General features: G+C 38.1%; 1 protein-coding gene across 1 annotated transcript in view; it reads left to right on the forward strand.

Moving 5' to 3' along the window:
* The window catches only part of ADAMTSL1 (ADAMTS like 1), a 311,100-nt gene that overhangs the window by 160,487 nt on the left and 124,663 nt on the right, over positions 1 to 25,950 (forward strand). Inside the window, exons 5-6 of the mRNA XM_063181380.1 lie at positions 6,540 to 6,776; positions 21,652 to 21,778. Of these exons, the coding sequence (XP_063037450.1) occupies positions 6,540 to 6,776; positions 21,652 to 21,778 (364 nt within the window). The remainder of the gene's footprint in view (positions 1 to 6,539; positions 6,777 to 21,651; positions 21,779 to 25,950) is intronic.

Consider the following 25,950-nt stretch of genomic DNA (forward strand, 5'->3'; position numbering starts at 1 on the left):
CTTGCATTGTCTGTTGATGATCAGAAACTGGAAGGATTATGGGTATAAAGCCACATGTGTAAATAGTAAAAGAAGGAATGAGAGAATCTGAAGATGATTTAGGGTTGAATTGCATCTGCTTTTTTTCTTATTTTTATTCACATGGACTTAAGCATATTTCCAGCCATTTTGGAATATAATCATGGGAGGGAGAGAGGGAGCAATTTGTTTTTCTTTAGAAAATCAGTCTCAATGCAATGAAAACGTGTTTTTGCAACTATCTGGATTGTTGTGCTGAACGTTATGCAAAATAAACAAATATAATTCCAAACTCTGAGTAGGATTTTTTTACTTATTCTCTTTCCTTTTTTGTTTTTCTTAAGCTAGCACACTCTTTTTTTCCTTCTTCTATGTGCATTATTGGTTGCCAGGTGCTCTCCAGCTTTTATACCAAGCTGTCACTCCATCTCATATGCCCTTTCTCTTTTATAGTCCTTCTGCCACTCTGCTGTCTTCTGCTTTCTCTTCCTTTCATTTACATGAAAATCACTCTGAAGGTTGTTTGTTGGAATATATACTGTCTTTACTGTCTTTCTCAATTATCAGAATTCTTCTTGTGACTGAAAACATTTTTATTTTCCCTGATAGTTTTTCTTTCATTGCATTGCTTTCTGAATAGAAAAAAAAAGGAGAGAAAGAAAAAGAAAGAAAAGATGAGACTGACACTGAAGCCGCACAACATTAGTAGCTCCTTCAACAAAGTTTCTCTTAAGCCTAAGATAAAATTTGTAGATTGTAGATCCCGTTAGTCAGGCAACCAAAGCTTGTAAACACCACCTGCAACTGTTTTAATGTATACCTCACTTTCTTCCTTGGCTGAAGTACCAGCTGTAATGTCATCCCCCATTTTCTGGCTTGCATTCAGACAAGCTACTTCCATCCCTGTTTCTTATCAGCTCATGCTGCATTTCGTATACACCAGTACCAGTGTTGTTCATCTTACTTTCTGCAAAATAACACAATCTTCTTTCCATGCTCTAAACCCCAGCCTGGAAAATGTCAAAGCTAAACTTCCATATAAGTACATAATTCTCAGAAGCACTGGCTTATGTGTATGAGAAGTATCATCCCCAAGAGGATATTATCAGACCTACAAGAATGATTAGCAGAGTTTAATTTTTCTACCCAGTCATCATTCAGTGGTGACTGAAATGCCATTTTGCAATCAAACCTCCCAATTTACATCTTGCAGTAAAATATAAAAAACATATTAAACAAATTATAGGCACATATCTCCTTACTAACACACAATTTGTTTTATGTAAATTTACTTTTGAATTGAAAATTCTTCTAAACTCAGATAATTTATTGTGACTATAGTCAGTCTGTTCTTCAAACGACCGGATTTTAAGAACTTCCATCTTATTTCTGATTGGCTGCATTTTAAAACCTCAGTGTGTCATCTAGAAATTATTTCTTCATACTTGGAAACAAGTGCTTTTAGTATCTAGCAAATGACAGAAGCTTGGATATCTGGATTTGCAATCTTTTCAGCAAGCAGGACTGTGAATCTGTGACAATTAAAAAATAGAACAAAAAACCCCACATTGTGTCCAGTTAATGTGAATGCAAAAAGAAACTTTGTTGCCCAAATAACCTGAATTGCTTCCCTTACAGTAATATTTCATGACTTGTCAGGACTCTGGGTAAATAAGAGTTTTAAATTCAGTGTTTCTGACAATTTTTTTTTTTATTTGAACAGCTCATTTTTGAGCTCTTTGATAATATGGCACCCTCAATGCCTTTAGGAAAGTATGCTTTAATATTATGTATTTATATTAGTTTTTGACTGAAGTTCTTGGAAGTTTTCATGCTGAAATTAAACTTAATGTATCTAATTTAAATGCTTGTTTTAATACTTAAAAGAGATGGACAAAAAAAAAAGAAATTAAAATTACACAGAAGACTGCATATTGAACTATTTGCCAAAATGGGATCATACTTCCAAAAAAAGACACTATTTTGCTGAAAAAATATTTTATAAATATTTATAATGAAAAATTTTAGTGGAACTTTGCATTTATATTTCACTGACAATTTTAGCTCTTGTCTCCATGCCATGTTTATTTGCTGGTATTTCCCCATTTTCTTTTTTCCTATTATTTTTCTCAAGCTTGTCTCTGTCAGATATTGCAATGTCTTGGGGTTCTTAGAGAAAGCTTTAGTATGAGCCCCTCTCAATCTAAACAACTAAGTATGACCCTAAGTTATTTCCAAGTTCATGGGAGTAGGCTATTGAAAAATCTGGCAGCAAGAAAGGTAGTTCTAGCGGGGCGCTCAACAAGGCTTCAAGGCTGAGTGAAGTTTCTCTTAAATCCCTGGATCTCCTAAGTCCCTGTGTTTTTATCTGAAGTTCTTATTTGGTCTTAGACAAGTCCCTACTTGAAGACTTCAGGTTTTCTTTCTTGGTAGGGAAATTGGTGCAGCTGCAACACCGTGAGTACTTCATGGAACTGGTTCAATAAGCTGTTCTGTCAGATGCTGCACAGAGTAGTCCAGTTGTTAGTCATTTTTTGTACATAGGAAGAGCTCCAGGTATAGTAAATCATTCTTGGCCTCTGCAAATATACAAGCACATATATTGTAAACTGTTTTAAAGTTCCTCAACTTTTTCCACCTATCACTGCTTAGATAGGATCTTCTACATTTCACCCACTAAGTAAACTTTAAAAAGTCTGACCCTCTTTTGTCCCGTGAAATCTGATCTACCTATCACCATCAAGGGACATCTGGGATTCATCTTATCTTTTCCAGTGGATTGTTGATTAATGGAAATTGTTTTGAATGGGATTCAAACATGGCAAAACTCCATGGACCTTATGAATTACAATAGGGTAAAATAGGAGGTCAAGTTTAAAAAAAAAAAAAAGAAAGAAAATCGATGTGAGGAAGAAAATGAAGCCGTAATAATATGGACCACATTACATGCCTAAGAAGTGAGGATGAAACTCCTGTGTATATTTTAAAATGGGTTTCACAGATCAAAGGGGTTTCTGATCACCTTTAAAATTATATATATATTCATTGCTGTACAGGAAATCTTGACCTGACGGGATGAATAGGGATTATAGGTATCCAGCGCAGGCTCAGTGTTTCAGTAATATCTCATGAACCTTTGTGAGCTAAAAGCCATAAAAGACCCACCTAGGACTCACAGAATTAAAGGAGGAACAGTTGTTTCCTATTCACTGGAATTTTTTCATCCCTGAGAGGTCTTCATGAATAGGAAGTTTGAAGATAAATGGATCTAGATTAAACTTTCAAGTTTATTAGTTCTTTCTGATTCTTCAAGGAGTGCAATGGCAGCAGTTCTTCATATCTGCAGGGGCCCATAGATATTTTCTAAAAGAAAACAAAACTGTTAAGACCTGGCTATAGCCCCAAAATTGGAATAACCTGAAGCAGGACTGTAGTATTTTAAGGCCAGATACCAGGGCTGCCACATGCTGCAGGCCAAACACAGGCCATGCAGATGCGGTTAGCTAAATTCCTCACAGAACCGCATAGCCCTTGCAGAGATGCACTGCCTCGTGCCCACTGCTACACTGACTTGGTCCATGGCTTCTGGCTGTCTCAGAGTGCCTGTCAACCTGCTGTGCAGGTAGACAAGCTGTGTAAGAAGCTGTTACACAGCTCCCAGAATCAGACCCTTGGCTGGACCAATATGTAACTTCACTTAGGCCAATGGAGCAGTGCTGGCTGGTAGCCATAGAGGGTCCCCTTCCCCTAAACCATCATGCAAGTACCAAAAGCAGGCTGATCTTTTTCAAGAAAACTTTTTGGAGTTAGTCTATAGTTTCTCTTGTCCAGGAAGCAGCAGAAATAAGGCGCAGCAAGACTGCCTCAGAACAGCAAGTGGCCTTATCTAAAGGTGTGCAAAGTGTTTAGAAGAATATAGCAATTTACTTGAAACTTTTTGCAAAAAACCTCACTGGTTTTACCTTATCTTCTGTTTCAGCAAATAGAATACTTATTTATAGGCTGAGAACTTATATCGAGCTTTCATCATATGTTGGCACAAATGTCAGCACAAAGAGGCTCTGATCTCCACTGACATATAATACAAACGAAAAATAGTAAATTTAAGTTGACGAAAAAAGTGGATGTGCTAAGTTTTGTGCAGTTCCTATATTTTCAGTCTCAGTGACTTCCTTCTAAAAATGAGAAATGTTCAGAATTCAGACCACAGATTTTCTCAACAGTGTCCATTTGGGCATAAAAAATATTAGACAGCTTGTGTAGGTATTATACATGAACATGCAAGTACTTGTGCTTTTTAAGCAGAAGAAAAGATTCTTCCTGAGGGAAAAATGTCTCCAATGCCTTCAGGTAAATTTAGGATTCAGGATTTCAGCAGGAGAAAAGTTTCTGCACCCTTTTTCACATCTTTGTGCCAAGAATAAGTATGTATGTCTGTGTTTCTGACTGCTTGCATGTATTCTTAATTGATTCAGGTTTCACATGAAAACTTTTTTAAACACAAGCTCTGCTATTTAAATCCATTGTTTTATTTTGACCACATTATCAAAGATTGGAAGTATTTAACATCAGTCCTGGTCACCTGCTGTGTCCTGAAGGCTTGTTATGTTGAGGAATGTTTTTTATTTCTTTGATTAAGAAGTAAAATCCAACACAACAAACATAGTATTGAGTTCTTTACAAAGCAGGATTATGAATTCTGTGTGTCGTGTGCTTTATTGGGCCTTTTTCTCTTTGTAAAAATAAAGCTGTTACAAGCCAGGAAGTTCTGAAGGTAGAGCCAAGCTTAAGCCAAGCTAGAGAGCTGGCTTGGATTTCTGCAACCAAGCCTTGGCTTGGGTATCTGCCAAACCAATAGACCTGACTGTGTTCATTTACAGACAGAAAAATTCACAGAAGGGTAGGCACCAGAAGATTTTGTGGTAGGAAATAAGGCCACTGTGTTCTTCTTTTCTTGTTTGAAAATAGAACTAAAGCAGATCTTGGGTCAAGCTGTAACTATCTTATTGTTCATCCTTTGTATAAGAGCAGACCATAAAGACCACTTTTTCTCTAATTACAGAGCTGTAGAGGAATAATGAATTCCCCACATATTTTTCAGCTTGCTTCAGTGTCCAAACTTTGTCTTGTAACAGAAGTTTGCCCAGATCATAAAAAGACCCTGATTGCCCCTCAGATTTTCTTTATATTTTAAAATCAAACTGAAATACTTGAAATATTTTTTTTAATCTTCTGTATTATATTGATAGAAAAACTGAGTTCTTCGGCAGTAAAATACCAGTTACAGGCTTCGACTTTCAACCTCCACTTTCAAAAAGGAAAAACGAGCTCTGGGTTATTACTCTTTGATACATATTTCTTTGGAGAGATTTAACCCACATCATTTTTTCTCTTATGCCTTACTCCATTGAACCTTTTGTAACAGGAAAACTATTGCCTTCTACTTAGATCACAGAACTTTTGACTGGAATTTGACCCTTTAATTTTGGGGTGCATCAGACTCGAACACAAAGTGAATTAATTGAAAATTTCCTCGCATGGTACAAAGAACATTAGATTACAATCTGTGGCTAAGGCCACAGCTTGTATGTGTGTATAGTCCACAACAAAAAAGGTTTGAAATGTTGCGACCCAAGATTATTCAACATTCAAATAAAATAGCCATAATCACATTCCAACAGTGAATGAGAGGCCAGAAGGGCTAACCTAGGTTCAGGCCAAGGGCTTACAAATGACAAATTCATAGCCAAGACTGTGCTGTGTTCCTTTGAGAGGAGATTTGAAAGCTTAGTTTTTAACACAGATTTTATTTTAGATTTTAATAATAAAAAATGATCCATTCATGTCACAAAGTGACATGCAGCCTCCATGTCTTTCATATCCAAAGCTGGTAGACTGACTTCAGAGTTAGATTTATATGACTCACAAATCTCCTGAAGAATTAAAAAAAAGGGGGTTTTTTTAAGATCTTCTCAGTTGGAAGTCCCTGATTATGTGAGCTATTAAATCTTAGCTTAAAGAAATGCAAATATGTATCAAATGTTTCTGATTCATTTTGCCCCAGCAATTGATTTATGTCACTGAGGCAAAAAGAAGAAAAGCTAGTGGCAAGAGCTTAAATAAAGAACCGAATCACATAGTTCTTTTTATTTTTTTTCCTCAAACAAAGGGTAAAACCTGTCTGGAACAGAGTGGCTGTGCACACATGTTTCTCCATATATGTGCACAAGTAGAATAAGTTCCAGCAAGAGCATTCTGACCCTCTTTTGCTTAACCACAAGGCTGTGGTTAAGACATGAACAGTGCATTTCTTATTTCCCATTTACATATGGTCTTTGTGCTCTTTCAGTACTTTCATGGAAAGAAGAAAGAAAGGTATAATCATCTATTGAATTATGTGTGTTTTTTGTCTAAGCAGAAACTGTCTCCATCTGGCAGCTGTGGAGCCCCGCCAGCTGCATGATGCTGCAACTGGCGGTGCTGAAGAGGCCTGCTCATCTTCTCCTCCTCCTTTTCTGCAGGACTGCCCACCAGAAGCAGGTGATTTTCGTGCCCAGCAGTGCTCTGCTCACAACGATGTCAAGTACCAAGGGCAGTTGTACGAGTGGCTCCCCGTCTCTAATGACCCTGACAACCCGTGCTCACTCAAGTGCCAAGCCAGAGGAACGGCTCTGGTTGTGGAGCTGGCGCCAAAAGTTCTGGATGGGACACGGTGCTACACTGAATCCCTGGACATGTGCATCAGTGGCTTGTGCCAAGTAAGGAAAGAAGCCCTGCCTCAGCCCCTCTCCTCACGACTCCCCTCCTCAGATCTCTCTCACATGCTCACTCCCTCTCTTCCTCCATACTTGTGTAAATTTAGGGTCTTTATTTTATTAATCTGTTTCAGATTTCTTTTACTATTGGGTTTTGGGGTTTTTTTGGAGGGGGTGGAAGGGGGAGACATGTATAATCTCAAATATTATTTTCTCACTTTATGCTGCTCCCTTGGGGTTCTTTTGAAGGATTTTTTTACGCTTTTGAACTGTTCTCTATAGCTGCAGTAGCATATCTGATTTGAAGCACCAAGTATAAAGTAATGTTGTAGCTTTTAACTTCGATACATCAAAGTTGTCAAGGTCTATCAATCAAATTGCATTATCTTTGAGGATTACTGCTCCCTGTAAATCAGAAACCTGTATGGCAGTAGATGAGGCACTAAAGTGAAAAATAGTGCCATTTTTCCTGTAGGACTAAGCAAGCTGCTACATCTCCTTGGATGTTAGCATTCCTTATTTGTTACCAATGAAAATTTGTAACAAATGGGGACTTTTAGACCCTTCCCTTCACAGTGTGTGGAGATCTCTTGGTCATTCAATCCATTTATTTGCATCCTAATTTGGTTTTTATGACTTTGGTGCTTTTATTTATACACTGATGCTCTATCATTGCTTCTGTTAAATTACTTGCTCTATCTACATCATACTTTATTCTTCTAAACTACATGTAGGCTGCTGGTTGATGAAGGAGAGGACTTTTTCACCATCCCTGTCAGGTTCTGAGCACACCTAGGTCTCAAAAACAGTTGAGTGTAGATTCATGTTTCATTGCACAGTGACCTTAAAATCTATGTAAACTTGATGTGTCGTTGGCTTTCTAGTCGGCTTTCAACTGCTTTTTTTTTTCTGGGGGTGGGGGGGGTGGGTTTGACAGTCCTTAAGTAAATGAAATAGAGTAGATAGTTCCTGGATTAGTCTCATTTCTGCTCTGAAGAAAGCAGTCATCGAGACCTCTTGACCGAAACCAAGGGCATGCATCACAAATTTCTAGATTGCCTAATGAAACAGGCTATTTTTAGTCTTGTTTTCTGTTTTCAAATATTTTAAAAACTTGACTGGAAGCACAAAAATCTGGATGGGAAGAAGATTCAAAGTTTTTTGCATGTAGTGGCCTAGGATTTAGAAGCAGGCTGATTTTTGGCTTAGTCCAAATATGAAGCATACTTTTTCTCAATCAAACTTTCCCTTAGAAACAGAGTTCCTAAGTATCTGAAACAAACTCATTTGCATTCTCATGACATTCTTACTTGGAAGTCTGAAGGTAACTGCACTGCTAAAACTATAAACACTGATGTTATTTCTCTGTGGCTTGAAAATAGATATAATATACTAGCAGTAGTGTCCCTGTGTAATTTTAGTTAAACTAACTCTTTCTTATGTACCCTAAAATGGTAGTGTAATTTTTAATGCATAAATGACCTTATAGTTGCCATGTTCTTCAACATTCAGTTTCTTCAACCAATTTGCCATATATTTACAATTACCGCATTTTTGAGGATGACCAAAAAAATTAAACTATGAATGCTCATGCTGTATTCCTCATAGTGAAAAATGGGTGTGTTAAATTTAAATCAACTCAAAATATTATTGACTCAGTGTATCCCTGTTAGCCTGTCATACCTTTGCGACAGTAGAGGTACTGCATTAAAAAATCCATAATTAGATTTGTCCTAACTGTATGCTATGGCAGAGAAATTGCTTTACCATCTATCACAGCAATAGCTAGTCCTACATAAGTAGTCCAGAATGGTAAAGAGAATGGAATTGTCCATAATAAATGGTGAGCTTCCTTTAAAAGCAGTGATCTTCCATTGCTTCTATAAAGGTTATTTTAAAAGTTTTGGAAACCATAGAATTATGGAAGAACCAGTGGGGCATTCTTTCTCTGTAACATTTTTGTGAATAAACTTATTTCTGTAATTATAGAGAATGCATGTAAACTTCAGACAAGACAAAATGTGATTTTAGAAATTATTTCTATTCATTTGCAGTAAGAGCTGCAGGCTACCACTTAGCTAAAGTCGTTGACATAACGTAAACATAATAATCATGGGTCTCAGTAGTTTGTGAGAGTTCATAATGAACCTGGAAGAAAAGCAGCATTTTCATAAGATGTCTCTGAAATGGCATGATTTGGGGCAAGCAACGGCATTAATATACATATTTTTTGTCACGACTGCAAAAAATGAAGTCTCCTAGGATGTATCTTTCATATAAGGTCCTGAAGATTAAAAAGTGAAGTGTATTTCTTATGTAGTTTAACAGCAAGAACCAGATTCTGCACCTGGTACGAGCAACCGTGGTTTTGTATGCAGATTGTAGAATGAGGTGCAGCAGAGCAGCCCTGCAGAAAGGGACCTGGGGGTCCTGGCAAGTTGAACATGGGTCAGCAGTGCCCTGGCAGCCAGGAGGGCCAACCCTGTCCTGGGGTGCATCAGGCACAGCATCACAGCTGGGCAAGGGAGGGGATTGTCCTGCCCTGCTCTGAGCTGGGGCAGCCTCGCCTCCCGTGCTGGCAGCTGGTTTGGAGTATCACAGTATAAGATACTAAACTGTTAGAGAGTGTCCAAAGGGTCACAGAGACTGTGAAGGTCCTTGAGGGGAAGATGTATGAGGAGTGGCTCAGGTTACTTTTTCTGCTCAGCCTGGGAAATCCCTTTGTGGCCTTCTACATTCTCAGGAGGGGAAAAGGAAGTACCCATCTCTTCACTCACATGGCCAGTGACAGGACTTTGGGAAATGGCATGAAGCTGAGTAGTAGAAGGTTTAAATTGGACATAAGGAAAGAGATTCTTCACCCAGAGGTTGGTGGGGCATTGTAACAGCAAAGTGGTCGCAGCACCAGCCTGTTTGACTTTAGGAAGCATTTGTACAGTGCTCTCAGGGACATGTTCTGAAATTTGGAATGTCCTGCACAGTGACAGCTGTTGGACTAGATGATCCAGATGAGTCCTTTCCAACTCAGCATATTCTATGATTCTATAATAACAGATCCTTTGCAACAGTTGCACTATGTTGAAGGTGAATAATATGTTTTCCGGATTACTCAGAGCAAAACTACTGAAAGCAACTTTAAGTTTACCCTCCTATCAGCTTGCATTGATCCAAGTATTATAGCAACCAAGGAGATGTTCTTGAGTTACAATATTATACATAAAACATATCTTTATTTAATTAGATGCAAGAGTCCTGAATTAGTAAAAGTGATATTAAGATCAGTGTATGCTGACATAGAGCATTTTTCCCAGTAAGTCAAACAACAGTGTTAATTATCTTAACTAACAATAGGAATATATTTCTTTCTGTGCAAGACTTGGGTCAACCAATAGCCTATTGTGTGGTCACCGACTGTTCTTCAGATTACTGAAATTAAAGGCTAGTTGTATTGCTTCTGTGTGCCTCAATACTCACTCCTGATTTAAAGGTGATGGATTTCACTCTCATTGACAAGAATGTAATTGTAAAAAGGTGCAGTATTTGGAAATGTTAAGATCTCTCTCTCATATTTATCCTTTGTTTTTCATACAGTTTGGAGGTTTAAGACTACCAGTACCTTAGATGCATATTTATGAGTCTTTGTTTAATTATGAGATTTTGAGCTGAAGCCTTTGTTTTGCCTGCTGGTCACTTAGTAGTATAAGTCAGAAGAGACGTCTGATTCTATTCTGGGCAAGCAAAACCAAATTTGTGTATAGAACAGGCTGTATCCCTGAATCTTTGATTCCACGAGTATGGTTAGAGATTCTTCAAAATATTTTTAGTTTTATTTATGGAGATTGAATTTTGGAGAAGTTAATCAGTAGCTGATTCAGATATACTTCAAGGCATAGGCCAGTACCCATGACTGTGATAGCTCAGAAATCATGCAAGCTGCAAGCATTTTGCCTCTCTCTGTATTATATAAACATGGATCTTTCCATATTACGTAAATGCATTTTCCCCATGAAGAGATGTATAACTTGCCTTTTTTCTTTGTGTGAAACACCTGAGAAATTTATAGGAATTAATGTCTGAACATATTTTTTTTTCTCTCTGTCGTGTCACAGACCAAACAACAGCATTTCTCAAACAAAAATACTCAGAATGTTATATGTTCTAGTTCTTCATAATCTTCTTGCTCCTTCTGAAAATTTTAAATGCCTTCCTCTATGGATATCTCTGTAATTTGGGTGTCCTTTCTTTCTCCTTTTTTTAAAGAAATACAGATTACTTCTCAGATCTTTGGGTCTCATTTTGAGTTTACATCAGCTTATAAATACACTACATCAGTTGTAGTGCCCCTTTGGTGTACTACAACTAGCTTGAACCTCAATGCTGAAGTCAATAGAATGGTCTTTAGGGAAATAATGATTTGAAGTTCCACATTATGAAATGTCTTTATAGATAGAATTAATGGGTATACTGAGGACAACACATTTAAAACTTCCAGTTTCTAGTTTAATTTCCCCTGTTTGCAAAATAAATTCCTGTACTTCAAATCCTTTTTTATGGTTTTGAGATTATTAAGCAATTTCTGCATGCAACAGTTGAAGGTGCGAAGTTGGAGAATGATGGGTTCATCCTGGCTGGATGCCAGGTACCCACCAAAGCTGCTCTCTGCAACCATGTCGGGAGAGAAATTTTAACTGAAGGCGCATGGGTTGAGATAAGGAATGCAAGAGGTCATCACTGATCGCTATCATGGGCAAAACAGACTTGCGGGAATGAATTGAATTTATTGCCAATAAAAAATCAGAGGAAGAGAAGTAAAACAAATCTCAAAAAACATCTTCCCCCTACCTCTCCCTCCTTTCCTCTTCCTCCTCCCTGTAAGCAGTAAAGGGAGATGGGGAACAGAGGTTACAATCAGTTCATCACACATTGCTCCTGCTGCTGTTCAGGGAGAGGAAGCATTCCCCTGTTCCGTGTGGAATCTCTCCCAGGGGAGAGAGTTCTCCATGAACTTCTTCAGCATAAGTCTATCTTGTGAGCTGCAGCTCTTCACAAACTGCTCCAATGTGGGTCACTTTCCACAGGGTACAGTCCTTCAGGAACAGCCTGCTCCTCCTTGTCTTTGAAATCAAGCTCATTCTTTGTCGTCACACTACACATTGTCACAGCAAAAAAAAGCAGGAAATTGGCAGCAGTGAGCATGTGTGTTGGAATACTGATTCATACACTCTGTTTCATGCAGCTCAAACCTTGTGTTTAATCTCTCTGAAAAGGAAGCAACATGGGTATTTTCCTTCCTTCCTTCCGCCACTTCCTGCCTTCCTGTTTTAATTTTTGGATTTTTTTCTGTTTTCCTCATCCATTTCACTTCTTCCTGTTATTTTAGTCCTCTTACTTAGTTCTCTCTCAACATAATTTTTGCCTTCTGCTTGTGTGAATTCTGAAGAATCTTCTTTTTCTTAACTCTGGCAAGGAAGAACAAGAAAGTCTTTGCTTCCTCGGATGGGTGATCAAAGATTATTCAAGGCTTTGGCTATCTCCAGTACAGATGTCAGAATCTGTTTCTGTATAATACCAGATCAGGGGTAATTTTTATGGTTTTCATTAAAAATGTGGCCGAATAGTGAATTATTGCGTAGTTTCCCAAAAGCATATCCCATCAATATCATGGCCAAATCCTCACCTCGTGTAAATGAGTTCTGCTTCCCTGAAGTCACAATCATGAACAAGACATTTTCAGTCTGGGTAGTCTCTTGTACTTACACAGCCAGAGTGACCCTTGTCTTCTGCTGTCCTCTCAGCCTCTTCAGCCCAGGGATCCCAGGGGTCCCAGGGGACCACACGTCACATTAGCTTCTGTGAAGTGTGTGATTTGTGGGTTTGCTTTAAACATTTCAGCCATAGCTCAGGACAACATAAGTTCTTCTCTGTGGAAAATCGTGACAGCTGCACCATTTTCACGTTGGAAGGTTAGACACTGAAAATGTCCGTTAATAAACTATCTGCTGAAAGGATGAAACAGTGTTAGGTTTCCAATCAAAGGGAAAAAGTGTAGCCATGATCTATGAAAGACAGAGTAAACTTTAGCAGAAAATTCTGAGAAAAAAATAATGATGCTACAGTTGGCAGCACCATTTGGCTGAAAAGTCAAAACCAGTCATACTAGTCCAAGAAATTGATGAGAAATGTATTTGGGAAAACTTATATACAAGCTGACTTCTTGTACACTTGTAGAAGTGTAAGACCTATTGATTCCTTAAATTTCTCTGAAGAAGCAAGATAAGAGTTCTACTTTTGCTTTCTGCTTTCTACATAAAACTTGAAAAGCTATTTTTTTGTTGATAAACCAAGCCTAATTCTAATTGTATGAATGTTTTCATTATTGTTATTATTACTATTACTGTTATTGCTGGGGGTTTTTTATTAAAGACCATAAAATTACTTCATCTATATGATAGAATAGCATGACCAGTCATATTATAGCTCTAATTGTAGGATCAGACCCAATGATTATAAAGCTGGAGATGTCTAAGAAAGCTGTTAACTAAATTTGTTATTACAAAAAAGTTGTTTAGGACCAAAAACAGCCTTTCATTTCTTCTCACAAAACTGGACAACTTTCTCCTTTACATTCTTTTAATTTTACAGGTTATTTGCTAAAGAAAGCTGCATCCTAAATGCCTATATTAATGTTTACTATTTACAGAGTATTTAATTTCTGTTTAAAGATCTACTTCCACATAATGCTGAAGGTGGTTTTAAAAAATTCTGATTTATTGATTCCTAAGAGTTTATTTGCTGTGCTGCACAGTGAATTCAAGTCAGCTCACGAGCTTAGTTACCTTTAGCTAACTCTAGTTACGTGGACCTGATCAGAAGTCAGACTTGGTGATCTTGGAGGTCTTTTTTTGATTCTGTGTTCAGCCAGTGGCTGGCGGGTTGACCTTGATGAACTTTAGAGGTCCCTTACAACCCAAACTAGTCCATGGTTCTATTTTGTGGTTCTACATTAACCAGTACTTACAGAGTCTGGTGTATGAAAATTTACTCATTGGCACAGTAAACCTGCATGAGACAGGTAAAAATAAGATTAGGTGGTCACCTCAGCAGGCTCTCGAAAGCTTACAAGCCTGCCTTGGGCCCTGACTGTCCATGTGGGATACACTTGGGATGTAGCTGCAGGAATTTGCAGCTGGGCCCATGGCTGCTCCTAGTCATTCCTTAGCTTGGGATCTGATTTCTTTGCATGCCCTCCTTTCAAGTCAGCTGCAGTTCTGGGGAATGAGAACACCAGGAGTCTATCCCGCCCCATGTTAACCCCTGATCTGCATTTTTCTACCCTGCAACAATAATTGGTCTAATATTAGCAACTGTTCTTGTCCTCCTTTAGCAGTGGTACCTAGGAGGATTGTGTGCTGATTTTCACAAGATCTCTTTTTTCTACACTTAGACATTACCTAACTGTGAAAACTCTGAGACAGGAACTTCCAGTAGGAGATTTTTACCTGTGTTTCTGTCTTTCACTCACACAGAAGGTCTGAAAGTGCTGTTATTTACCTGTTTGATGGCAAGGTAGAGAAATGAACAGCCTTTGTTTTATTAATTCTCTAAAAACAAGCATCATTTTGGTTTCCACCAACCCATATTATTTTAGAAGTGGTTTGTCCCCCAGGACAACTTCCAGTAATAATCTTTTTCTTCTGCCAAGACTATGACAGAAATCAGGTCGTGTAAAGGAAATTATTTTGGAAAAATATATCAAGGTATTTACATAGTGCTGGGATTTCAGTCTTGTGTAGTTCAGCTATTTCTACCTCCTGTTTGTAACCTTTTTTTTTTTATATAGTCCTTTGAAACCTAGATGTCTTCTGCAGAGGTAATATTTCAGAAAGTACTGAATTCTTGATTTGTTGTTCATATGTTTTGAACCTATGTCGAGCTGAATGACTGAATTGCCATTTGAATATTTTGCAGGTAGCAAATCATAATTTTGTTCTGTTGTTGATGAATTTCAGTTTTTCTGAGGCAAAAGAGGTAGCTTTTCCCCTACTGCGACATGTTTCCAGCGCACAGAAAGCAGTGTGGTGGAGAACCATGATTCATAAGAGTAGTAGCCAAATGGTTAAATTGCTCGTCATGCCAGGTAGGAATGGTTTTGTGGTAGAGAGTGGAAGGGAAATGGGATTATTTTTTGAGTGTGAAAGAATCCTCAGTTGCGCTATTAGTAACCCCCTGCCCTGAGTTAGCAATTTTTTTACTTTCTGGACAAACAGAGGTTAGCACCTCCTCAGAGATACTTTGTTCTAGTCTTTTAGCAGAAACACAAGTGTAGTGTTTTAATATTCTTCAAAAACTGATAAATCTTCCCCCCCCCAGAACTGCTAGATATCCAGACAAATAGATGTCATTCTTCTGGAGAAAAGCAAGTATTTCAGTGATGATCTGCTAAAGAGCACTAGCTAAAAAAAACAAAGTTAGGGCATTCTCTTCTCCTTCTTCAAGAAATACACAAGCATGTAAGGATAGAGGAGAAACTAATTTTTACTCCAACTCAATGTGGGTATGTAAACCTAAATACAGTGAAAACCAAAGTGTAAATTAAATGGTAAGTGAATATGAATAATCACAGAAGCTTCTTTTCTTCCTATTTTTGCCCGTTTATAAACTCTTGGAAGTTAGTTCTGTTTAAATGTTGCCTTTTACACAGCAGCAGCCTCTGGATTTCTGTATCATCAGAGAATGAATTACAGAGAGCTGTGTTCATAAATCTGTGGACTCTCCTATGGTGGTCCACACAAAAAAAATGGGTTGGTTAAAAATGACTAAACCTGAAGAAAATCAATCTTTTTTTTTTTATCTTGGAAGATTCCTCCTAATTAATTTGCATGTAACAAGTTAACTTTTCCCCACCCAAGACTTCAGAGCATCTGTAATCCTTATTTAGACATGCCAGCTTTAAAATTAGTTTAATTTCTATTTGTTAAATGACAGGTAGCTTCAGAGAAATTTTATATTTCTTTTTCCCTGAGAGAAAATTAAGAAATATAAATTTCTCCAGAGTTCCTTCTGCTGGTGGGTGTTTGCTGTTTGCTTCTAGAGCTTTGGCTGAACCATTGATTCTCATTGTATGGTTGGTATTTTCCAACACCTGTGTTGGTATTGCTGTTCTGGTTGAGTGAGGCTACATAAGGGTCTTTGTTTAAATATATTAATGGCAGAGAGCTCTGGCTACCCGAGAATGATGGGACAGGTACCAAGCAGGATCTGCAGATTGGTTGCAGTGGATTAGTGGTAGATAAGGCAACCAGCAGCAACAAATCTACAATCTGGCCAGCCATGTTTCATGTGTTGGGAGGTGTGTTTTACCCCCTTCAATGGCTGTATTTAACAATTGGGGTGCTCGTAAGTAACTGAAGTTTCTTTCACACTGCCTGAAGAGTTGCAAGGTGTGTTTCTCTCAAATACCAAGCAAGTACACTGATTGCATGCCACTGGTCCTACTGTTACCAGCATAGTTACTAATTATCTTGCCATTGTGAAAATCATCTTATGGTCTTTGATGATAGTTGGAACTCCACCAGAATTCCTAGGGACCTGAGGGAGTCGTGCCTCGTGCCTGGTGCTGTTCGAGATTGCCTGTGACAGGATAATGTCACGAGGCTATGCCAGGAAAATGCTGGGGCTCTAAAATGTCATCTCAAAGGCGTCGGTGCGCTGAAGGGCAGATAGCTCATCAGCAGAAGCTGCAAGTCCTCCTGTCACAGACACCAACGCAGATCCAATTTGCTGTACAGGCTCAAGCTTGTTCTCTCCCCAGTAATTTGAAGAGTAGAGCAGCTCTTCATGCTGATTCTGTAAAGCAAGATTTTGAACCCAGTTGAAATGATGGCTCTGATCCAAAACGTTTTTCAACTGAGCAGTAACAATCCACACAAGTCCCACATTGAGCCCCACATTAGTATCTATGTGAAGGGCAACTTTGTTTTTACTCAGATTCTCAGAACTTCTTGCGTTTGAACTGCAGACATGCCCCTTGAAAAACAGAGAGATTTATTTATAATTGCCTGGATTTGCAAGCTTGCTTTATTACATTATTTCCTGCCCAGGATTTCTTAATACTGAATAGAAATTATTATGAAAACTTCTTACTTCAGGGCATTTCCAGACTAGCAGGGCTGGAGCAGAACCTGTCATTGCTGGTCCAGTTTTGTTTCTGGAAAAATGTGCTAAACTGAGCCAGAGTTCAAGTCCACAAGGGGAACACATGCACTTATAACACTCATGCACGCACTCAGTGGTTAGTTCCAACTCCTGTTGTTGGACTTTTAGCCTGATGCCTTTAAATGACATGCAAGCAGTTGATCTGCTAAGTTGATAGCCATCTCTTTTCTTGCAGCATCCTGTAAAAATTATTTCTCTGTGCGTCTCAGAGTCAGGAATATCCTTATTTTTGTTCTGTCAGCCTGTGAGCTGTCAACTGGAGTAAGGGGGGAGGTTTGGGGGAAAGACGGGGGGGAGAGTCAAACTCAGCACGAAGTCTGGGACTTCAGCCTAAAATATAGTATGGAATCTTTACCTCTGAGCAGAAATGTGGTACCTTATGCCAGAAAACAATACAGGCTTGGCCAACTAGGGATTAGCTGTTATTATTCTGGCTTTTTGTTGCTAGACTTTCTATGCTAAACCCATAAGGATAATAAAAAGTTAGCTCACTTTAGAGGTGATGAAGAAGGTCTGGGCAGGCAGTTGGTATTCACCTGTGATTTCCTCACTCTGGTACTACATGGCTGACATTTTCCGTATACTGAGAGACATCCAGAGCTCTGCAAAATCTGCCTTTACTGCTTTAAGGGCATTTAATTACAACAGTAATGAGTTTCATAGGAGCACCTTTAGAAACACATGAGAGCTTCATCCAAAATTTATCAAACTTATAAGTACATGTTCTTGATTTTAACGGAGTTTGGATTAGATAGTTAGGGAACTTAATGGAGCTGCTTGTGACATTTTGTGCAGTAACAATGTGCGGTTCAAGCCTCTGACCACACTTCAGCAACTTGAAACTCAAAAGATTTCAGTGTGGAAAGTCTGTACTTCATTACCCCGCTTTAAGGGGAGGAAGCTTAACAGGTAATAGAAATGAGTATGAAAACTGCTTACTTCAGAACATTTCCAAGCACAATTTGTTGTAATCCATTTTCCTTTCTAGTGGGGGCTTCCTTCCCAGACCTTTATGGATTGAAAAAGACTTCATCTCCCTAAACCCCTCAGGATATATTGAGATCAGAACTAGAATGCATTGGAAAGGGAAGTTTCTATTCCACAGAAACTTCATTATTTCATCATTAGATCCAGCTTCAAACCAAGGAGTTGACATTTCAAAGCTTTTCAGAGTGAAATACTCACTAGACTTCTGATTCACAAATGTCCCCCAAACCATTACTCTGAGCTGTATATGGGAGTTCCTTGGCTCACCATGCTGATGAAGCAGTGCCTTCCATGGTGCTTACTTCCATGATGAGGTCCTCAGCCACCTCTCGTCAGGTGAACATGCCCACAGGTCAGTGTCTTGGTGACTTTTCTAGTTCTGCAGACCAAGTCAGTCTACTTTTCTTGGTAGCTGGCCTCTCCTAGTGTCTTGCATCTTCAACGTCTCTGATTACAGCCATTTTAAAACCATCCCTCTTTGTTTTGTTCACGCTATGGGTGGATGCTGAAAGAAGAAACCCTTGTTAACCCTTTGCAGATTTTTGGCGAGTGGTGACATATTTTCACCCATTCCATAACCTTTTTCAATGAGTTCTCTGCAGCCTTGATGGACAGTGAAAATAATGCTGTGGAAATGACATGTTCTTAACTCAGCCAAATTTCTATTTCTTCCACTCAGAGGCAAAAGATATTGCTCTCATGAGCTGTGTATTTTTTTTTAGGAGCACTTTAATATTTCCTTGTCTGATCTTTTGCTGTCACAAAAGTCCAGCCTGCAAAATGTTTTCATGTAAGAGCTACTAAAACCTCATGTAAGAGATCTGGAGTAGTGTTTTTCATATTAAAGCATCAGTGACTCAATTTCAAATGCTAGCAGTCTTTCTAGAGCATGTAATTACCTTCAAAAGATGGAAAAATTCCCCTAAGTAATGGGAAGAGGAAGAGGGAAGGAGAAGGAGAAGGAAAAAAGAATAAATTTGGGGATATTTTTTATTTCAGGCATTGGTTAATCACTTAAAATTTTTTTTAATTAAAATATTCCATATTCCCAGAGCTCTGCATATCTATTTAGGCAGATAATCTAACACAGTAAAGAAAAAATCTCTGCAGAGACCTTGGGAACAAATAGGAAATTCATTTAATTTCATCAAAACTTTTAATTGCATAAAGTTATCTGAGATACAGCCAAATACAGTAAGGTTAATATACATTTTGTAAATACCAAAGAAATTTTAGAAATCACAAAGGTCTCCATACTTCACTTTGCTCATACTTCCATTTGACACAGCATTTTAACAGAAGAAATATTTTTATGCTGTACACTGGTAATGGCTGTCCAACTCAAAAAAAGAAACAAACCATAATTTAACTTCCTTTCGCACCTGAGATTTTCCTGGTGGTTTCCTCCACAAGTTGTGACCTAGCTCCAGATCGCTCAGTTTATAAATTAACTTTAATCGGGTATAGCCTATGGCAACATGTGAGCTGATGATTCATAAAGTTAAAAATGCTTTAAAGTAGTAAATGCTGGGGTTTTTTTAATTGGTTACCTCATACCTGGATTTAAAATCCTGCCAATTTCCTATCCAAACAGTTCGCATATTCTTTTCAAAACAGGCAAAGGCATAAAGATATGTGTACCACTCTAAACTGCACTTTTCAGCAGATATGAAAGGGAATTCTGAACTTTTTTGTGTTATCTTGGCTCCCCAACAGGACCCTTTTTGCTGTGGGTACTAGTGATCTCTAATGCACTAGAAGGAGAATCTGGTGTGTAGGCAGTGGCATTCAGTTTTCAGAACATGCAAATGATCCTTTTTACCCTCTTTTCTACACCGTGGCAATCAAGGAAGTTAAAGCATACCAGTCTGCATATATCAAAGATAGTTAAGCTCCTGTAGGAAAATTCTAGAAAAAAACCAGATGGAAATCTTACACAGTACTATGGATACAATTTGTATATCTGTATTTGGAAGTTTTGTATGGAGCAATCACAGTGAAGACAGGCTTATCTTTGCTTCTGTTTTCTAACCATTATTTGTCATGATGTTTCTAATTTGTTAAAATGTCTCTTGCAGTCTTGGTATGGCTAGCTTTTCAAGGAAAAGTATAATTTTTGTGACTGTTGCTTCTTTAGGCTTCATTAATTCCCTTAGAGGGATCATAATATAATGTGTAAGCATAGGAGGCTTGACCCAGTTCTGACCTGGAAGAAGTAGGTAAAATCAAACAAATTTGATGATAGCTTTCATCAAGCTTGAATCTATAATGATTTAAATTAAATTAATTCTATTGTCAATATGACATAATCAAGAAACAGCTATTCTGCAGCTAGTAAAATAATGATGTTAGAAATGGGAATTGAATTGCTAAAGGAAAATACTGGTTTTTAAAGACTGCATTTTCATAGACAAATGAAGAGCAAGTGTCAAACCCCGAAGTTTACCTCACCCTAGCAAAGATGTGTAATTCTGCACACTCAGCATTGCACAAATAAGAAATATTAGTCTGTGAATGTTTTAATGCGCAAGTTACACATACAGCTTTTATGAGTCTTGATGATAAGTGCCCTGTTCGCTCTCATCATTTTCTGGTTCTCAGATTCATCTAAAACTCAGAAATGCAGGAAAAATTAAAGCTAAAAACCACTTTCTTTAGAATTCCCTGTGTTTATATATACATTCTGTTTGCCTAAGAGCCTTAGCACAACCTCATTAGAAGTTATAGATAATTATTTGTTCATTACTTACTCTGAATACCAGAATGCTAGAAGGCCTTTAATTTTCTAGTACTTACAAAGGTAATTATAACATTGCAAGAACTTTCTTAATTTCTTAGATTTCTTTTATTTATGTAAAAAATTCATAACTTGTAAGTAAAACTTAAAAGTTCAAACAAAAGGCCTACATTAACACTGTGTTAAACAGATAGTCCATTAATTAATTTTAAATGTACTTAATTATAAATTACTGTTTGATTCTTCTCAGAATAACAAGATTTTTGCAAACTGAGAAACCTAGTTTATCTGTTCAACTCTCAAAATTTTTAACTAAACAATTTGCATGTAGGAAAAACCCAGTTTAAGAGCAGATGATTACATTCATGCAATGACTCTCAATTCTTTTGTTGCAACCATTCCAGCCTTCTTTATCAGATCTTTTGCAATGTCTGAACACAGGCACTGACGGTGTGGAATGGGATTATTGTCAAACATAATTAAAACCACATGGCTTTCCCAGCTGCATAGCAGGTAAAATTTCAGAGCCGTGTTGCTATTGATCCATGCTGTTCTTCACTTTTATCTATCAGTCTGCTTCCTATCTGTCTTTTTATCTGTTTCAGGCATTTTTCTTTGTGAAACTCTAAGAAGAGAAATTTCTGACAGGACTCTGACCAAGAAATGTCCACAATGCCCTAAAATAACAACCTCCAACAGTACTCTTTTCTTTCTCTGAGCTGCAAAGGCCATTGAGTACTAACTAACCTGTTCCCTATCTCTCACCTGACTTCAGTGCACACTGCCAGCCAGATTTGCTCAGCCTCCTTGATTGCTAAGGTACTTTATGGCCCTCTAGAGATGTTAAGAGAGAAATCTAGAGTAATTAGTTGCAGAGATGGATTGAGCAGTCAGTTGGTAAGTGCTCACATTGAACTGCACATCTTTCTTTCTTGCCAGATTGTTGGCTGTGACCACCAGCTGGGAAGTGCTGTCAAGGAAGATAACTGTGGGGTCTGCAATGGAGATGGGTCCACCTGCCGGCTGGTTCGAGGCCAGTATAAGTCCCAGCTCTCTGCAAGTAAACGTAAGCTGTTCCTTCTGGTAGAGTGCCGCCTTCTCCTTTTAGTGAAGTTTTCATTTTCTGCAGGCTAGATTTCACCCCACTCTTCCTTGGGTACCTGAATAATTGTGTTCAGTCTGGTTGTCCCCACAGGTGCTTGCCTCTTTGGTTAAAGCAGCCTTGCTCAGACTGCTGGTCAGGTTGTGAGGGTGGACAGAGGCTTGTGGAAAGGTGTCCATCAGCATATTGCCCATCTCAGCTAGCTAGTTGCTTGTGAAGAGCAGGAGGAGATGGCTGTATTGGCAGGCTGTGCACAGGATTTAGTGCACCCTGCTCTGGACAGAATGGTTTTTGCTGCTCTACAGCAGAGGGAAATCCTGAGGGGCTGGTGTTGCCAGCCTGGCAGAGTGCTGTCTCCAAGGCCTCTTAGCATCACGTGTGTCTGCATGCTGTGCATGGTGCCCAGTTCTCCAGGGAACTGAGGAACCAAAGTTGTCAGAAAGTGCCGACAAAGGCTTGAGAGAGATGTCTGCAGAAAAACATGGCCTTTCCTCCATGCTGACCCAGCTTACCTGAGAGTGGTAAAGTAGCATTAGTGTGCCCCAGTGAGGGGATTAGTTTATTCTGAACCCCAGACAGACTTTTTTCAATCTGTTTATAGCACCACAGATAGAGCTATAAAACTTTTGGGATGGGAGATAGGGTGTGTTCTGTCAGTTTGAAGGAAGGATTTAAAAGTTTGCGTATTTTCATGTCTATGTAGACACACCTAAGGAATCCACATGTGCTAGCCTGAAAACCTCCAGCCTTAGAGTTTAATCATACCAGTCCTACCATTCTGGAGCAGCTTTGCAATTGCTGAATAGCACATGACTTTAAAGATTCAAATAACAGTGTAATATCTGTTGATGACAGTGTGTGTATACTTGTGGGTTTTGCAACAGGGTAAGCTGCTTTTTACAAAAGCTTCTCTCTGTCAAAGAGTAACTGCATTGGTGTGGAGCATATATAGCAAATATGGAGCTATGGCACCCAGAGCAGCTGATAGCACAGTGCAGGTGTGGCTCTGTGTTTGCTGAGGGAAGGGAAGGGGAAGGGGAAGGGAAACTGTTTTGTATGAAGGAAAGAAAGGAATAATCCTCATAAGAGGATTCTGAAGCAGAATTGTACTTTAGAGGACAAAGGAAATAATTCACAAAGATTTAGGAATGGAATTTCATCTCGTTGTTAAGTTATTTTACAATGAGCAGGAACAGATTTGGAAATTTGAGTAATAGTGTTTGTGAATTGTTTTTGGCAAATGTCTTTTCCTGTAGGAGCAATTAATTTTTTTTTTCTAGTTGCTTTGTAAAAGGGTGCTCATCTCTTCTCTGCTGAGGATAAAGTTACTAATATGTTATGCACAGGAATAAATGTTAGTAAAACACAGTAACCAATTTCCAATGCCTTCCTATTAAATGTAAAGAATGTTATATAGGTAATAGAGCAGATGACAGCACAATCTTAGACTCATAAATGTGAAGAAAAGTTAGAGAATGGATTTCTCAGACACATTTGCCTGTATATAATTGTTATGCAGAGCTAGAAAAATTCTAGATTTTGTGTGCAGTCTGTATAATGTGCCATTATTTCCTTCCCTGCTGTAAATGTACATGTTTTTATGCAATACTGTGAACTTTGAATCTATGAATAGTAAGTCTTTTTTTAAATTGGGTTTTTAAAAATCTTAACCAGTTATGAATTCCCTTCACATGTGTGAATTAATATGAATTTTTTTTTTGTGTGGTTGACTTCAAAATGATTTATGTAAATGTTGTGGAAATTCGAGATTTTAAATGTTGAAATTGTTTCAAAAATCTGTTGTGTTCATTTTCTGCATTTATCTTCCCCAGCTCTCTTGGCACTTCATCTGTGTCAGGATCTTGCTTATTTGTCACTATAAACATAAATACATAGGCAAATCTGCGATCAGGGCCTTATTCATTTTATTTATTCAGTCATTTAAATGACTGGATTCACTAGTTGATAGCTAAATTTCAAGTTATCTTTATAAAATTATCCTGGTTTTCTAAAATTATGTCTGTTTTATCTGTGGTTTAAACAAGGGATTAAAAGACAGACTGCATTAGAAAAAGCATTAGAAAAATCAGCGAGTAAACGTACATCAGTGACTAGATATCAGCAGTGACTAGAAATCTGGCCTCACTTGGGAGTTCTGTTTCTCTAAGAATAGTATTCAATCTTGAGGACTGTTCTAGGGGTTGGACAGTTGACCTTTACTCCAGAGCTGTCCCAATAGTTTCTGAAGCTGTTTATATCTCAAAACCATTCCAAACACAGTCTTGAGCTCATCACACTAAAGTAATTTTCTCTTGGTGCTCACATCTGATTCCCTTTTCCCTGTTGTTTATATCATGTAAAGGCATAAGAGTAAGAAATTCATATAGCTTTTAAACACTTAGCATTTCCTACAGAAACAGCTTCTCCACTATTTATAGGGGTAGTACACAAGTCCCAGTGGCTTCAGAGACAGAAACATAGTCGGGCAGGATGTAGTGTGATGCTGAATTATAACCTACATTTTTAAGAAAAAGAAAGCACTTTTGTAAGACCAATAATAATAAAACTACAAAAACCTTCATTCATTTCAGAAATGTTCTTTTTTCTTAGGTGGCTTGGGTGGTTCTTTAGAAGTCTGCAGAAAATACATCTTTCTCTTTTTTATTTAGTATCTTCTTTGGGGAACTCTGTATGTCCTTCCTGTGAAGAGATGATGTGTTTAAGCAGGCTTCTCTGTATTCACCAGGAAGCTAGAGAGTTAGTCCCATAAGTTGTGAATGCATTCTGCTGATCACCTAGTGCAAAGTTGGTATTTCTCTAAAACAAGATTGACATCTACTAGCACAGTAGAGTAGTTTATAAGCAACTTGTAGAAATTATAATGCTGCCTAGATATTCACCTAATTACTCTTGTTGTGGCTGTCAAAAATATATGTGGTTCCAGATTTCCACTGAGTGTCAGTAGTAATTGGGAGATAGAAAAAACTCCATTTTTCATCATGAGAGCTGACAAACCATTTGTCCAAAATCCAAATTAAAAATCCAAATTAAAAATCCAAAACTAGACGAAGCTTATGGGAATCTGAGTTATGTACATGATATTTAACTATTGCCTAAAACTTTGAATTTTCTTCTCAGCCCTGAGCCACTGTCCTCTCAGTTGTCTGGGACCTTCCTTTGCTTCCCTATGCACAGTCTTCCAAGAAAACCAACCACCTGTTAAAGCATTTTGTGTCTTTTCCACACAGCTGCTCAACAATCTGTCTCTCTGCTTATTGTTGGGAAGAGCTGTGACTAAATGTTAGCCTGTTTAGTTTCACATCTCCTCACAGGAAATGTCTCCTCCTTATCACTGTTAACCTCAGGAAATTATCCTTCAATCCCCACTGCTTCTGCTTTGTGAAAGCAGGAAGAACTGTGATAAGCATAAATCCCACTGAGCTTTGCATTTCGCAAAAAGCGTGCTAGGATTTCAAATGGAGAGCAACTTCAAGATCAGGTGAAATATAGTCCTAGCAATAACCTGGGGCAGGAGGTGCAGGCTGAGAATGTAAGCTCACATGGGCTTTAAACTGTCCAGGTTTTCTGTGACATGTCAGTGAGTTGTAAATCTGCAGCACAGAGTGTTTAACTGAGGCAGTCAGATATAATACTGGCATGGGACTGTCTTTAAATAAGGCTTGCATAAAGGCCATTCATATTAGGGGTTTTTAAATTGAAGTTACTGTTTTTCCAAACTAAGTCCAAAAAATGCTGTATATGCACAGCAAAATGATGTGTCATACTCACATATGTTGTTCCCCAAAATGGATATCGTACTGGGTATCTTGAATCTGAATGCTAGAATGGTACCAATAAAGCAATATTAGAATATAAGTATTTAATTATTTTTTTAGAAGTTGAATCTTTGTCTTTCCAAATAGAAAATTTGAGTTATGTATTGATATGAAAGATTCCTAGCTTTATTAATCAGTGGTGTATCAGAGATGTGAATGAGCAAAATGTGTTCAGTTTATGCCCAGTTACAAAAGACTTAGACACTGAAATTTTGGATAGTTTGAGAAAATATATCAAATCAGAACTTGAAAATGGGACATGGTTCACCTGAAAATTTGAATGGTCTTAATGTCCACACA

Source organism: Melospiza melodia, chromosome Z, assembly GCF_035770615.1.
Source record: "Melospiza melodia melodia isolate bMelMel2 chromosome Z, bMelMel2.pri, whole genome shotgun sequence".
NCBI lineage: Eukaryota > Metazoa > Chordata > Aves > Passeriformes > Passerellidae > Melospiza > Melospiza melodia.